At 34.6% G+C, this 15,355-nt stretch overlaps 1 protein-coding gene across 1 annotated transcript in view; it reads left to right on the top strand.

Moving 5' to 3' along the window:
* SLF1 (SMC5-SMC6 complex localization factor 1) overlaps positions 1–15,355 on the top strand; it is a 58,171-nt gene that overhangs the window by 10,187 nt on the left and 32,629 nt on the right. Inside the window, exons 4-6 of the mRNA XM_032629159.1 lie at positions 85–325; positions 5,951–6,113; positions 11,654–11,797. Coding sequence (XP_032485050.1) covers positions 85–325; positions 5,951–6,113; positions 11,654–11,797 — 548 coding nt within the window. The remainder of the gene's footprint in view (positions 1–84; positions 326–5,950; positions 6,114–11,653; positions 11,798–15,355) is intronic.

Raw genomic sequence — 15,355 nt, 5'->3', positions numbered from 1 at the left:
ATTTTATTTGATATTTGGTCTTTATTGTTTACCATTTATCAGAACCAAAATTCTTTTGTGACTGACAGTTCATTTGCTTTCTAGGAAAGTGGGTACTAACTAAGGACTACATAATTCATAGTGCCAAAAGTGGCAAATGGCTTGATGAAACAACTTACGAATGGGGATATAAAATTGAAAAAGACTCCCATTATTCACCTCAAATGCAGTCTGCGCCTAAAAGATGGCGTGAAGAACTGAAACGCACTGGTGCTCCAGGAGCCTTCCATAGATGGAAAGTTGTCCTCCTTGTTAGAGCTGATAAACGAAGTGATTCTCTTGTAAGGTGAGATTTCACAGAAGCTAAAGCAGTGAATGTGAAAACAATTTTGGGTTGCTTAAATACCTTTTTGTATTTCTTTGCAATTATTCATTTATTCCAAATGAGCCTTGATGATTTACTCTTTGATCTCCTAGTTAAGCCATTCTGCACTTTTAAGCGTATGTGTCTGATGGAACAAAATCTGTTTTATAAGTATTGCATTATTCTCAGGGTCTCTGTTTCACTTTCCATGTTATTTCTTTGCAAACTCAAGTAAAATCTTTATTTTAAATTGGAAGATATTTGTTTTCAGTTGTGAAGCACTTACAGTTTTTTGTAAGTGAAGTATTACGTTAAACAAAGGCTTTTTTCTAGGTTTATGTGGTGCAGTCTTCATGGTTCATACTGTTTCCATCATAATTTCATTTCTTTTTATCTTTTACACCATATTTTAAGAAGACTTCTTATTGGGTAAACTGTATTCTTAGACTGCTGTGACTCTTTTTGCCGGGAGAGTATGGTCTAAGGGCTTTTTGTTACCTTTACTGAAGTGTAATTTATAGACCATAAAATGCACAGATTTTAAGTGTACGTTTTGATGAGTTTGGACAAATTTATGCACCCATGTTACCCATACTACAATCAAGATGTGTAACATTTACATCATCCTAAAATATTCCCTTGTGTTTTTGTACATTTAATTCTGCACCACCAAACCAAACAACCACGAATTTCTTTTTTGTCACTGTACATTAGATTTGTCTTCTTTAGAGGTTCATATAAATGGGATCATACTGTATATACTCCTTTGATGTAGCTTCATTTGCCTGCCTTGTTATTTTTGAGATTCATCCATGTTGTTGTGTGTATCAGCAGTTCCTTTCTTTTTGTTACTGAGTAGTATTCCACTCTATGTATATATCACAGTCTGTTTATTCACCCATGGATGGACATATGGGGTTTTTTTGGTTTTGGTTTGGTTTTGCTAATATGAATGAAGTGGCTATGAACATTTGAGTACGAGTCTTAACGTAGATGTGCTTTTATTTCTCTTGGGTAAATATCCAGGAGTGAAATTGCTTGCTCAGATGGCAGTTGTACATTTAACATTATGAGAAAATGCCAAACTGTTTTCCAACTTGTTGTACCATTTTACATTCCCACTAACAATGTATGAGAGTTCCAATTGTTCTGTAATTACTTTGGAACTATTGTCCAAAAATGAGGTGACCATATTTGTGTGGTCTGTTTCTGAACTTCTTACTGTTCCATTGATATCTATATCTACTTTACACCAAGAACACACTGTTTTGGTTACTATAGTATTATAGTGAGTCTTGAAATCAGGTCTTGTGAGTCTTCCAACTTTGTCTTTTTCAAAATTGTTTTGGTCATTCTGGATCCTTTATATTTCCGTATGCATTTTAGAATCAGCTTGTCAACTTCTACAAAAAAACAAGCTGGGATTTTTATTGAAATTGTGTTGAATCTGTAGATCAAATTGGGAAGAATTGAGATCTTAATATTGAGTCATCCTATCAGTAGACTCTGTTTCTCTCCAGGGCTTCTTTAATTTCTGTCATTAATATAGTTTTTGTTGTATAAACCTTGCACATATATTGTTAAATTTAATTCTATGTACTTCATATTTTGGTATGCTATTATAAATCGATTGCTCTGTAAGTTTTTATATCCATTAATTGACTTTTCTCCTTTATTCTGTTAATATGGTAAATTATTTTGATCAATTCTTAAATGTTAAATGAAACTTGTATTCCTGAGAGAAATTCCACTTCACTGTAGTGTATTATCCATTTTTAATAATTGCTGATTCTATTTATAAATATTTTGTTGAGAATTTTTGTATCCTCAACCTGATAAATGACATCTATGAAAAAATCTAAACAATATCATGAATTTTTTTTTTCCACCATAATTGGGAACACGACAAGAATGCCCCCTCTGACCATTAATATTCAGGATTTTACTAGAGGTACTAGCCAGTGCAATAAGGCAAAGAAAATAAATAAGAGGCATAGAGTTGGAAATAAAGAAATAAGAATACTTGGTTTTATTTCCAAAAAACATGTTCATATACCAAATAATTTACTAAAAAAAGCTATTAGAACTAATTAATAACTTTAATCAAGATCACAGGATAATAAGTGACTAAATAAAAATTGTGTTTTTATATGCTAGTGATGCAGTTGGAAATTAAAAAAGCAACACAACTCTTTGTTTTTGGTGATTTGTTTATGTATCCACATATATGTGTGTGCATTTTGTTTATTGTTTATTATTATTTATGTTACTTGCTTGGAGTTCTCTTAGCTTTTTAGGGAAACAGGAGTTTTTGTCTTTTTTAATTTTGTGAAATTCTTGGCCATTATCTTGTAAATATTGAATTGGCCAAAAAGTTCGTTCGGGTCTTTCCATAATACCTTATGGAAAAAGGGGATGCTATTATAAATATATCGGCTCTGAAAGTTTTTGTCTGCACCTATTGAGATAATTGGCTTTTCTCCTTTATTCTGTTAATATGGTAAATTATTTTGATCAATTCTTAAATGTTAAAACAAACTTGTATTCCTGAGAGAAATTCTACTTCATTGTAGTGTATTATCCATTTTTAATAATTGCTGATTCTATTTACTGATTCTATTTCCATGAGATCTTATGGAAAACCCCGAATGAACTTTTTGGCCAGCCCAATATTTGTTCTATTGTATTCTTCTTCTGTAGATCCATTACCCATATTTTAGACCATTTGATTCCATTCCACAGTGTTTGCTTTCTCTGTTCTGTTTTTTTTTCCCTTCGTGTGTGTGTGTTTTTCAGTTGGATACTTACTATTGACTTATCAGGTTCAATGATTTCTTCCTCAGTTTTGTGCAGTCTATTGATAAGCCTATCAAAGAAATTCTTCTTTGATATAGTATCTTAATTCTACCTTTTTGATTGTACTGTCTTCTGAATTTCCCATATGTTCATGCACATTGTCCACCTATTCTGTTATATCTTTTAGCATGTCATTCACAGTTATTTTAAAGTCACTTTTTTAAACTTTCAACATGTGGATCATCTCTCTGTGCTCTTTATTGTTTTATCTCTTGACAATGATTTGGTTGTTGGGTTTTTTTCCCATTTTTGTGTATGTCTTGTGTTTTTGTTTTGTTTTGTTTGCATACATAGACATTCCCTATAGAAGAACAGTAGAGGCTGAGGTGAATAATGTTAATATCCAAAAATGGACCTACTTGTGAGGCAGTTAGTATGGGGTCGTTGAGTTAATCTTGTCAATTGTTGAGCTGGCTTTGGGTTTTGTTAGTGCTGTTTTCATCTTCAGCGCATCATTTCATTTTATTCCAGCAGTGGTTTACAGTTCCCTTGTGCTTAGCATGGGGCCTGTGATGCTGGAGGTTTTTTTTTTTTTTTTTTTTTTTAGATGTTGGGGGTAGGAGTTTATTAATTAATTTATTTTTGCTGGGTTGGGTCTTCGTTTCTGTGCGAGGGCTTTCTTTAGTCGTGGCAAGCGGGGGGCCACTCTTCATCACGGTGCGCAGGCCTCTCACTATCGCGGCCTTTCTTGCTGCGGAGCACAGGCTCCAGACGCGCAGGCTCAGTAGGTGTGGCTCACGGGCCCAGCCGCTCCGCGGCATGTGGGATCCTCCCGGACCGGGGCACGAACCCGTGTCCCCTGCATCGGCAGGCGGACTCTCAACCACTGCGCCACCAGGGAAGCCCGCTGGAGGTTTTTTAATCAGTGTTCTTTATTCATTCTCAGATTTCGGTAGTCCCTTTATTACTTCCTCACAGAAGGGCTCTTCATATTCTTCCCCTCTTGCTTCCTACTCATTTCTAGGTTGGGGAGTAAGGGTTGGTGTGTTTTCGTTTTGTTGAATAGGCTTTAGTCTTAAGCATTCTTCATGTTCTTGGTCTCTGGGGTTGGGATATACCCATTGCTTCTGTCTCAATTTCCCATGGCAGCCAAATTCTCCCTTGTATTGTGGGCAGGGTCTAGCATCTCCCCCAGCATTAGGTCTCTGCTTTGTATTAGTGCAGGAACCCAGGCCCAAGTGTCATTCCTGCCCCTTCTCCAGGGACAGGTGGCTTTTGCTTCTATCCTTTATCCCATCTTTTTTTGGCTGCACAGCAGGAAGTTTTCCTACCCCTTTCCCAAAGGCAGATGAGTTTTACTTCCACTCTTACAACAAAAGCAGTGCATCTTTTCCTGGGTTCTGAAATAGAAGACTTTCTTACCTTACCCAAATAACTTAAGGCTTTTGCTTCATATGAGAGATGGATCCAGGGAAGTGGGCCTGGTTTTCCATCTATCTCTTGTTGGCAGGCAGTCCCCACTGGCCCACCTTCGCTAACAATGGGGTTCCTGCTGTTACCTGCCCCTAATCTTTTTCGTGAATACTTAATAGATGCTGGTGGCAAAGAGCTTGCAACTGAGGGGGGCCCTTCCATGTGTCAGGGACTCTCAGTTATTCTAAACTTTCATGCTGCCTACACTTGGCCTTTAAATTTATTAAGATTTTACCTGATTCTTGCCTGCATTTATGGTGGCTACTTCTCTCTGGTGTTCTGGCAAAAGTGAAATAGTTTGGGTATCCAGTCTCTTCACAAAGGTGGTTATCACTCTTTTGGAAATTCAATTTCTTGGTTGGCTTATTATCTCAGTTCTCTGATAGTTCTCATGAAAAGTTCTCATGAAAAGTTATGATTTTGTGGATTATTTGGCTTTTTTCTTACTGTCAGGTTGTAGGTAGTGTTCTCTTGGCTTTCTAAATCCTCTGCAGTAACGAATTTTCATGAAACTTTTGGGTGTGTTTGTGCCTGTGTGTCTGTGTCTGTGTGTCTTCTGAGCCTAAATATAAAATGTATTTCTTAATGTAGATCAAAGTTATTAAACTTTTTCAAAAGCTAATTTTTAGAAGAAGTTTGGCAAGTTTAGTTCTATTTTTTTGTGGTCCAGAATGATTTCCTTGGAGGTATGTTGTCTTCTGAGGTAAATACTTTCTTAGAACTCTTGCATTGTTGGTTTTTTTTTGGCTTATTGAGGTGACTTTTCCTTAGGAAATAAACTTAGTGTTCTATTTTTTTTTTATTCATCACACCACCACCCCCACTCCCTGCTGCTTTCCCCCCTTGTAAACTTAGTATTCTTGATTCTTAAAAACTTTTCCCATATCAAGAAGTGGATAAGTAGAGGGAATAGCATGATTTCTCAAACACATCTGTTCTGAACAACTTAAAATTTAGGAAATCATTGCAATAGTTATTCTCCGTGGCACTCAAATAGACCAAAGGAATTAATTCCTTTCAGAAAGATCTGCTTCTACTCCTAGGAAGTAATTGATTTAGATAATTTGACTAAACATACTTTCTTTTTTTTGTTTGTTTGTTTGTTTGCGGTACGTGGGCCTCTCACTGTTGTGGCCTCTCCCGTTGCGGAGCACAGGCTCCGGACGTGCAGGCTCAGCGGCCCTGGCTCACGGGCCTAGCCGCTCCACGGCATGTGGGATCTTCCCGGACCGGGGCACAAACCCGTGTCCCCTGCATCGGCAGGCGGACTCTCAACCACTGGGCCACCAGGGAAGCCCCATACTTTCTTTTTAATATACTTTCTACATTTTCATTTAGAGTTTTGGAGGCTGGAAAGGCAAATGTTATTTTACCAAAAAATTCGCCAAGTGGAATAACTCATGTGATTGCCAGTAATGCGAGAATCAAGGCTGAACAAGAAAAAGATAACTTTAAGGCTCCATTTTATCCAATTCAGTATCTAGGAGATTTTCTTTTAGAGGTAAGTGAAAAACAAACAAAAAATTAGTAAACATTTTTAAATGTTTATTTTATAAAATATTGATACAGTGAAATGTAAAAATCAAATTATGTTCTGAGTTTTGAAAGTGCGATTAGAATTAAAATGAAATTTTTAAGACAGTTGCTCTCAATTATTTAAATATTTGAGAGTATTTCTGATAAATCTGAAAAGAACTTATTAAATTTAAAATTTGTCTTATTTTAAGTCTCTACTTCTGATTTCAGTGCTTTGGTGATGTTTATTACAAAATAATTTTAAGCATTTTAAACCAGAGTATAAATAAAACAGCAGTGGGCTATAGTACCATGTGAGAATTCTTCGGTATTTTCCCAGTGGAAAAGAGGGAGCTGTTTCTAAGAATTTAGAAATATTTTCCTGTCCTTTTCCTCCACCTACATCTCCTCACTTGGTGCACATACCACTCCTTAAGTAGTTTGAATGGAAATAACCCTAGAAGAATTGCTCTAAAGGTAAGCAAAGAAGAATTTTTAAGAAGCATCACTTAAGGTGGAAGAGAACCTGCAGTATGTCTAAAAACTGAACCTTGGTCTTCTAGGAAAACTTAGCACCTTCTTCAGTGTTTCCCATCTTGATAGATACTATACAACCTTTTGTCTAATAATTTATGTTAGAAGCCTGGGAATCACCCTTGAAACCTTCCTTTCCTTTATTCCCCACATCTTGTCAATTACCAAGTCCTATTGATTTTATTTCAAATATTTCTTGAATAAACTGCTTCTCTTCTGTACTAACATCATATTGAGTTCATCCTCTTTGCCCTGTCCTCCTGGAATCAACTCCTTATTATTCTCCCTAGTGTTCTACTTCTTTACTTTTGCTAATTTCCTAGTAACCTTTACTTTTCTTTCTCTAGTCCATTCAGCTTCATCCAGAAGTAACATCTAAAATGCTCTTTCTAAAATAGTTCTGATGCTGTCTCTCTCCTACTTAAAACTGTCCAATGGCTTCCCATTGCCCTTAGGATAAAGTTGTAAACCTCTAATACAGCTTTAAGTTAGCATAGGGTTCCTGTCACTCCTACCTTTGCAACTATAGCCTGCTCTACTTTTTCCTATGCTCACTATACTATAACACAACTGCCTTCTTCTAGTTTCTTAAACAGGCTAGGCTACTTCCTACCTCAGTGTCTTCTGAAAAGCTATTTTCTCTTCCTAAAAAGGTCCTTTCCACTATTCTCTCACTCCCTATGCCTGCCTACTTCCTGCTTATTCAGTTTGCAGTTATAATGCTGCCTCTTCAAGGAAGCCTCCTTGGCCCCTTATTAAAATAGTTAAGTTCACCTCTAATGTGTTCTGATATCACTATTTTGCTTTATAGTACTCATCACAGTTGTAATTAATTGGCTGATTACTTGGTTCATGTCTTTTTCCCCACCTAAACCAAAAGCACTGTGTCATCAAGGATGATGTCTGTCTTTTCCATAGTTATATCTGAATCATCTTGCATAAAGCCTAGCACATGGGTTCTCATTTTATATTTGTTAGATTAATAGAGAAATTATGAACAACCCTTGAGTATTCCAAGAGTAGATGTAATATATCATTGTATAATTACCTTTCCCTACTGAATAGCGGCAGTGTGGATTGGAAATTTGACCTTAGTTCAGAGGATAGATCTGCTTGGACTATGGATAATCTCATTGTCCTTGACAGTGATTGGTCTAGGAATGGGCATGTCAACCAGTTCTGATTCATGGGACATGAAGATAGGTATGTAAGAGCTTCTGGGAAGTTTCTTTCTCATTCTGAAAAGAGCCTCTGGCAGCCTGGCATCTGCTAAATGTAAACATGGAAAAATGAAACGAAACCGTAATTACTACTGGCAGCCATTCTTTAACCATGAGGAGAAGTAGCCTTAGGTTGAAACCAATCCTGTAGACAGCAAAGTGTAGAGACAGAATGTAGACTCTTGTAGAGATACTTGAGTTGCTGGATTAATCAACCCTGAAACCTGACTTAGCAATGGACCATATTGCCATTCTGTGAGGTAGCAATTTCCATGTTGTTTACGTTAGTTTGTTGGTTTTCTATTATTTGCAGCCTAAAGCATCCTATCTGATCTACCTAACTGAACAGTTTAAAGGTAGTATTAACTCTCAACAGAATGAAAACCATTCTTAACTAAATTAGAAAAAGTATCTGAATTTCCCTTTCTCTATGGAAGGAAATGAACAAAATGTAATATGTATTATGCTTTCTCCATAATCGTATTTTGCAGTAATCTGACACAATCAGATTCAGCTTCTGAAGTACTAGAGGGCATTAGTATATCAAGCAAAAATAATAGACAATCTCTAACTTATATTTGTTTTTAGAATACATTGTTTTATAAGCTCTAGATTAGACAGCTAAGAGTTCATAACCATTCATTCCAAATGAGGCATTTTGTGATCCCTTCTGAGGATAAGATAGTTAACTTCATTTTGATGTCTTGCTTTTCTTCTACCTCTTTGGCATAGAATATAATACATTCCTCATTAGATGGATTCTGAAGTGTCCTTTAAGAAGAGTTGCCATATAAAATGACTGAGTCAAAAGTAACAATTGAGCAATTGTTTAAAAAATAGTTGTGTTTAACCTACTTAACTTTTTGGAAAGCCACTTAGTAACAGAATCAGGAATTATTTAGTTCAGGTTTATAGGTACTTGCTGAAGACTTTTGCTGTAGCAGTCATTATGCTATGCACTATAGAAAATGAATAAGACCACCTGCCAGACTTCAAAAACAAAATGTGGCATAAACAGAATGTGGAAACTGTTAATTACAATTTAGTATGTATTGTGCAAGGTATAGAAATACAGAAGAGCAAGTGACTAATGTATCTAAATTGTTTGGCCCAAGGAAGATGTCACAAAAAGGCGAGAATACTTAGGAATACTCCAAACTTCTTTTGATTATCTGTCCAAGAAATAAAATAAAATGATCCACAGAAAAGTCTTAAGGAAATATATTAGTAATTGCAAAAACATATACTTTTTGTTCCAGGTCAACTAATTGTTGACCTAGATTTGTAACTAATTACTTCTTTAACCATAGGGAAGTCATTTATTCTGTGACCGAATATCTTTCTTTGCATGTAGAAGGTAATACTTACCTTACTTTGGTTGTTATACAACTGTTACTCTAAGCCATTATTTATTGAGTGATTACTGTGTGCCAGGCATGATGCTAAGCATTTTACACACTTAATCTTATTTTAAACCTTATGTTCCTGTGTGGTATGCACTATGGCCTCATTTTACAGTTAGTGAAATGACATATAATTGAATTTAATAATTTTCCCATGATCTCACAGCTATCGTATGTCAGACCAAAAATTGAAGACCAAGCACTCAAAAAATTTTAAGGCTGCTCTCCTCGAGTCTCCCTTTACTTTTCTCATTTTGAGTATTATTAGGTTTCCTTGATAATAGGAAGGTCTCTTTCTGGGTAGTTAAAAATACTTAATGCTGTAGAGATTACCATATGCTAGTAGTCAGTCTAGTTAAGAACCATGTAGAACACTCTGGGAATTTCCTAGTGGTCCAATGGTTAGGACTTGGCGCTTCCACTGCAGGGGGCCCGGGTTCGATCCCTGGTTGGGGAACTAAGATCCTACAAGCCACGCAGTGTGGCCCCTCCAAAGAAAAAGAACCATGTAGAGTACTCAAAAGATGCTTGTTCTAATTACTTTATCTCTCTGGCTCTCCATCCAGTCTTGTGAATTCATTCAAGTTGTGTGGCAAATGCCATGGCTGAATCAAGGAATAAGACCTGAGACCAAAGCATATCCATACCTATTTTAAGACAGAAAACAAAGTCAAATATGTGAATCAGAAGCCAGGGCAACTATTATTTCCACACTGTGCTGCCCTATCTTAGGTAATAGAATAATTTACTGAATTAATAGGCTTTTGGTCATCTGTTTGTAACATAGCATTATACTATATAAGGGAGATTAGACATGGCGCTCTTTTCCTAGATCATATAGGAGACAAACACCTAACACAATGCCTGGTGTATTGTTGGCACTAAAATTTTATAAAATAAGGAATAAGTAATGAATATTTACAGAAAAATAATGCCCATATCTTTCATAAGAGTAGCTGGTTGGAGAGAGTATGGCTTGGAGACAATTACATGTTGATCATTTGTTTAGTGCTATAGAACATAGATTATTTTAAAATTTTTTCCAAATGTCATAGTCTATCACGTTGTGATTTTTAATTATTTAAATAGGTACTTGAACATTCTAATTCACAGATCAGTATATAGCATCTTAATAGTCAGAATTAGAAAACAGTATGTTCTTCCCTAGTTGCTAATGATAATGGTATGTTCTTTTGCATATGTATTCTGTGTAACTGGAAACTATATGGGATTAATTCATCTGTATTTTAGACATTTCTTGATGATCTAAGCCTGAGGATTTATCCTCTTTGTCAACCATGTGAAATTTGAAGCCAGAAACTCAGTTTATCCCCATTAAAGTTGTCCTTAATGGAAATTGTACATTGAGAGTAATACTTTCTTTGATTCCAGGAATAAGACAGAAGAAAAGTCTTCATTTTTCATGGCTTTCAATTTCACTTTTCTGAGTAACTGAAGAAATTTAATGAGCTACTCTCAGGGATTGTTGTCTGGTTGCAAGATTGCAAGCTGCTAAAGGGCCCTCATATCCATATAGGAAGCCCAGTACAAGTGAAAGGGAACCAAAGATCACACCATAGGCCTTAACCACATTTCATCTATATCATGATTGTTCCCTAGGAGGACAATGATTCTCCAGTCTCTTTGTGTAAAGATGGTGAATCTTTGAATACTCTTGCATAATAAGCACTTGAATTCATCTTTACTCTCAATTCTTTATCTTACTAAACTTCGAGAATTTTATGTATAAGTATATATGCAACTATATTTTAAATTATTATTGGTAGGTAGTTAAAAATTCAGTTTGGATTCCTTAACAAGAGAAATAAATGTGTTTGAGATAGAGTTAGGTGAAGATAATTGCTTACTAATGTTCAAGTAAAATAAGAGCTGTGAATTTAACTATTAGCCTATTTTCTTCTCTGTATGATAGACGTGCAAATAAGAAGTCTTACTAGTAAAAAGCTGAAAAATAATCTGAGAAATAATCTATAATCAGAAAATGTTGAAGTAGATTGTAACTTTAACTTGGTAAGGGACTAGATAAAATAGCTTTGTTCATGATTATTCATAAAAAGGGCTGCTTGTTACTAGACCAACAGAGCATTAGCTTTCCTTGAGATACATTATTATTATTTTATTATTTGGGACCTTTGTTTTAATGATTTTTTTTTCCCTTCAAGGAACTTACTACTGTTTAATAACCTTTGATTTAGAAGAGTGCATTTTTTTTTTAGAAGAGTGCATTCTTGTACCTACTTGTTTGACTACCAAAATATTTTGCAATTATAAAGTTGGATACCATAAAGAGTACATAATGTTGAATTCATACTTAATTGATTGCCTAAACCATTTTTACATACATACAGAAAGAAATTCAGAATGATGAAGATTCCCAAACCAGTTCTGTTTGGAATAACCACAGCAATCAAGAAAAAAACAAAGATTTCAGGAAAGATATGGGATTTCTTGAAATGAAAGGTGCCTTAAAAGAGATCATGTGCAGAACCCAGGTAACACTTTATACTCTAAAAAAATCTTACATTTCTGATTTTTCTTACAAAATTTGTGAGAGGCATTATTTGGTGGAAATAACAATGATTTTGGAATCACAGAGCTGGTATTTGAACCCAGCTCTGATTTACAGTCTATAATTTGAACATATTGGGATATTGTCCATGTCTCTATTTTGAGGCTCTTATTGAAATAATATATATGTGCATATGGAAATTCACAGTTCCTAATACATAGTGTGTTCTCAACACATGGTAATTACTTAAAACAACTCGGTATGTTGAATGTAAGGTGTGTCTTAAAAAGGATTCATCAATATATGTATTTATATTCATGGTCTAAAGTCAAGTATTTTACTGCATATAGATCAAGTTTTTTTAAATGGCACAAGTGAATTCCAGTATGATTAAATATGGAAAACAAAAAAAAACATGAAGGACTCTGAACTTAGAGCAATGAAAAGTACATTAAGAAAGCATATTTGTGGGCTTCCCTGGTGGCTCAGTGGTTGAGAGTCCGCCTGCCGATGCAGGGGACATGGGTTTGTGCCCCGGTCCGGGAGGATCCCACATGCCGCGGAGTGGCTGGGCCCGTGAGTCATGGCCGCTGAGCCTGCGCATCTGGAGCCTGTGCTCCAACAATGGGAGAGGCCACAACAGTGAGAGGCCCACGTACCGCAAAAAAAAAAAAAAAAAAAAAAAAGCATATTTGTGGCTCTCAACTAAAATTTTTCAGTTAGTAGGAGCAACCAAAAAAGACATTATTAGTTCTACCCTAGAAGACCTAATGTTCAGTTATGTTCAGTTTCATACTGTTTTTTATAAAAGAGACTCTCTAATTGGTTTACCAAATCATTAGCCTAGTAATTATTATTACTTAGTCTAAACTAAAATATTTTTAAATATGAGTAGAAAGAAATTAAAATTTGTTTTTACTGCATCTGTCAAATTTTACAAAGAGAATTCTAGGAACAATTTGGAACTTCTTCAACTGAGCAGTACCTTACAAAATCATATATGGAGACTGTAAATAAAACTTTCCAAGAGATTAAAATATTTTTGTGATTTTCTCTAGCTTTTTCAAAATGCAGTTGATATTTATGTGACTTAGATGATTTTCTATGATTATGTGTACATGATCTTAATTAGAGGCTTTTGAGTTCATATGTCTGTTGAAATATGCATTATAAGCCACAGTATAACATTTTTTACATAAAGGATGTAAAATAATGAAGTTATTAAATTAGTTTTATTTAACATGAAAAAAATGGAGATTTTATGAAAGATAGGGTAATTATTAAAATACATCTGTAAACATCTTGAGTTTTAGAACTCAAGAGGTTGTATATAAAATGCTTCAATCAAAAGACAGAGTAGCTGAATGCATACAAAAACAAAACCCATATATATATGCTACCAAAAAGAGACTCACTCCAGATTTAATGACATACACAGATAAAGTGAGGGAATGGGAAAAGGTATTCCATGCAAATTGAAATCAAAAGATAGCCAGTGTAGCAACAGTTACATCACACGAAATAGACTTTAAAGATTGTTATGAGACAAAGGAGGACATTATATAATGATCAAGGGATCAATCCAAGAAGAAGATATAACAATTGTAAATGTATATGCACCCAACATAGGACCACCTAAATACATAAAGCAAATATTAACAAACAAAAGGGAGAACTTGACAGTAATATCAATACAATAATAGTAGGGGACTTTAACACCCCACCTACATCAACAGAAAGATCAGACAGAAAATCAATATGGAAACAGAAGAGAATATAGGTATAACACTCTTTGACATAAATTGTCACAGTATTGTTTTTGAATCTGTATCTTAAAGCACAGAAAATAAAAGCAAAAATAAATAAATGATACCTGATTAGACTTAAAAGCCTTCACAAAGCAAAGTAAACCATCGACAAAATGAAAAGACAGCCTACTGAATGAGAGAAAATATTTGCTAATGATATGACCAATAAGGGGTTAATAGCCAAAATATATAAACAGGTCATACATCTCAACACCAAAAAAACAACCCAATTAAAAAATGGGCAGAAGACCTGAAAAGACATTTTTCTAAAGAAGGCATACAGATGGCCAGCAGGTATATGAAAAGCTGCTCAACATCGTTAATCATCAGAGAAATGCAAATTAAATCCACAAATTAAATCATATCTGTCAGAATGGCTATCATGAAAAAAACCAGAAATAACAAATATTGGTGAGGATGTAGAGAAAACGGAACCCTCATACACTGTTTGTTGATGGGAGTATAAATTGGTGCACCCACTGTGGAAAATGGTATGGCAGTTTCTAAAAAATAAAAACGAAACTAAAAGTAGAACTACCATATGACCCAGCAATTTCATTCCTGGGTACATATCAGAAAAAAAGGAAAACACTAGTTTCAAAATATCCAAGCATACCAATGTTTATAGCAGCATTATTTACAATTACCATGGTATGGAAGCAACCTAAGTGTCCATCAACAAATGAATGGATAAAGAAGATGGGAGATCTGTATAGACATATAGTTATAGTGGAATACTACTCAGCCATAAAAAATGAAATTTTGCCATTTGCAACAACATGGATGGACTTGGAGGTATACTAAGTGGAATAAGTCAAAAAGAGAAAGATAAATACAGTATGATATAATTTATATGTGGAATCTAAAAAATAAAACAAACTACTGAATATTACAAAATTAAAATGGACTTACACATATGGAGAACAAACTAGTGGTTACCAGTGGGGAGAGGGAATAGCTGGAAGGGGGCAATATAGGGGTAGGGGACTAAGAGGTATAAACTATTAGGCATAAAATAAGCTACAAGGATATATTGTACAACACAGGAAATATAGCCAGTATTTTATAATAACTATAAGTTGAGTATAACCTTGAAAAATTGTGAATCATTACATTGTATACCTGTAATTTATATAGTATTGTACATCAACTACATCTGAATTTTAAAAAAAAGTAAAAAGAATACATCTGTAAACATCTTGAGTTCCTTTTAGAACTCAGGAGAATGTATATCAAATTCAGGTCACAATTTCTATTTTTTTTAATTTCTTAGTGTAAAGAATAAACAATATGGTTTGCAATACTTCTTATCCATTTTAATGTTATTATACCTATTTCCTATACAAAGATTTTCTGAGATGTTTCATTTGATATGCCTAATAATGGCAAGACTCTATTTGATGTAGAGCCTAAATTGTTTTCACAAACATTTGGAAAAATAAAAGAAAATAATGAAGATAACCAAATCTGTTTTGACTAAACATACGACAAATTTTGTAAAAGGCAGAGATTCCAGGAAAGAGTAAGTTAACAAAATACCTAAATTAAATGTGTTTGTAAACACAGTATATACTTTAAGAACTAAAAATATTTATTTTTCTGTTTCATCTTAGTATAACTAAAATGTAATATAATTCATAATGCTCTTTACTGTATTTAATCTCATGTGTATGTTTCATAAAACCTACATTCCTGAGGGTTTTTTTGTTGTGACTTGCATTGGTTGTGTTGAG

Source organism: Phocoena sinus, chromosome 3, assembly GCF_008692025.1.
Source record: "Phocoena sinus isolate mPhoSin1 chromosome 3, mPhoSin1.pri, whole genome shotgun sequence".
NCBI lineage: Eukaryota > Metazoa > Chordata > Mammalia > Artiodactyla > Phocoenidae > Phocoena > Phocoena sinus.
The sequence above is the reverse complement of the archived record's forward strand: the minus strand, read 5'-3'. Positions and strand labels throughout refer to the sequence as shown.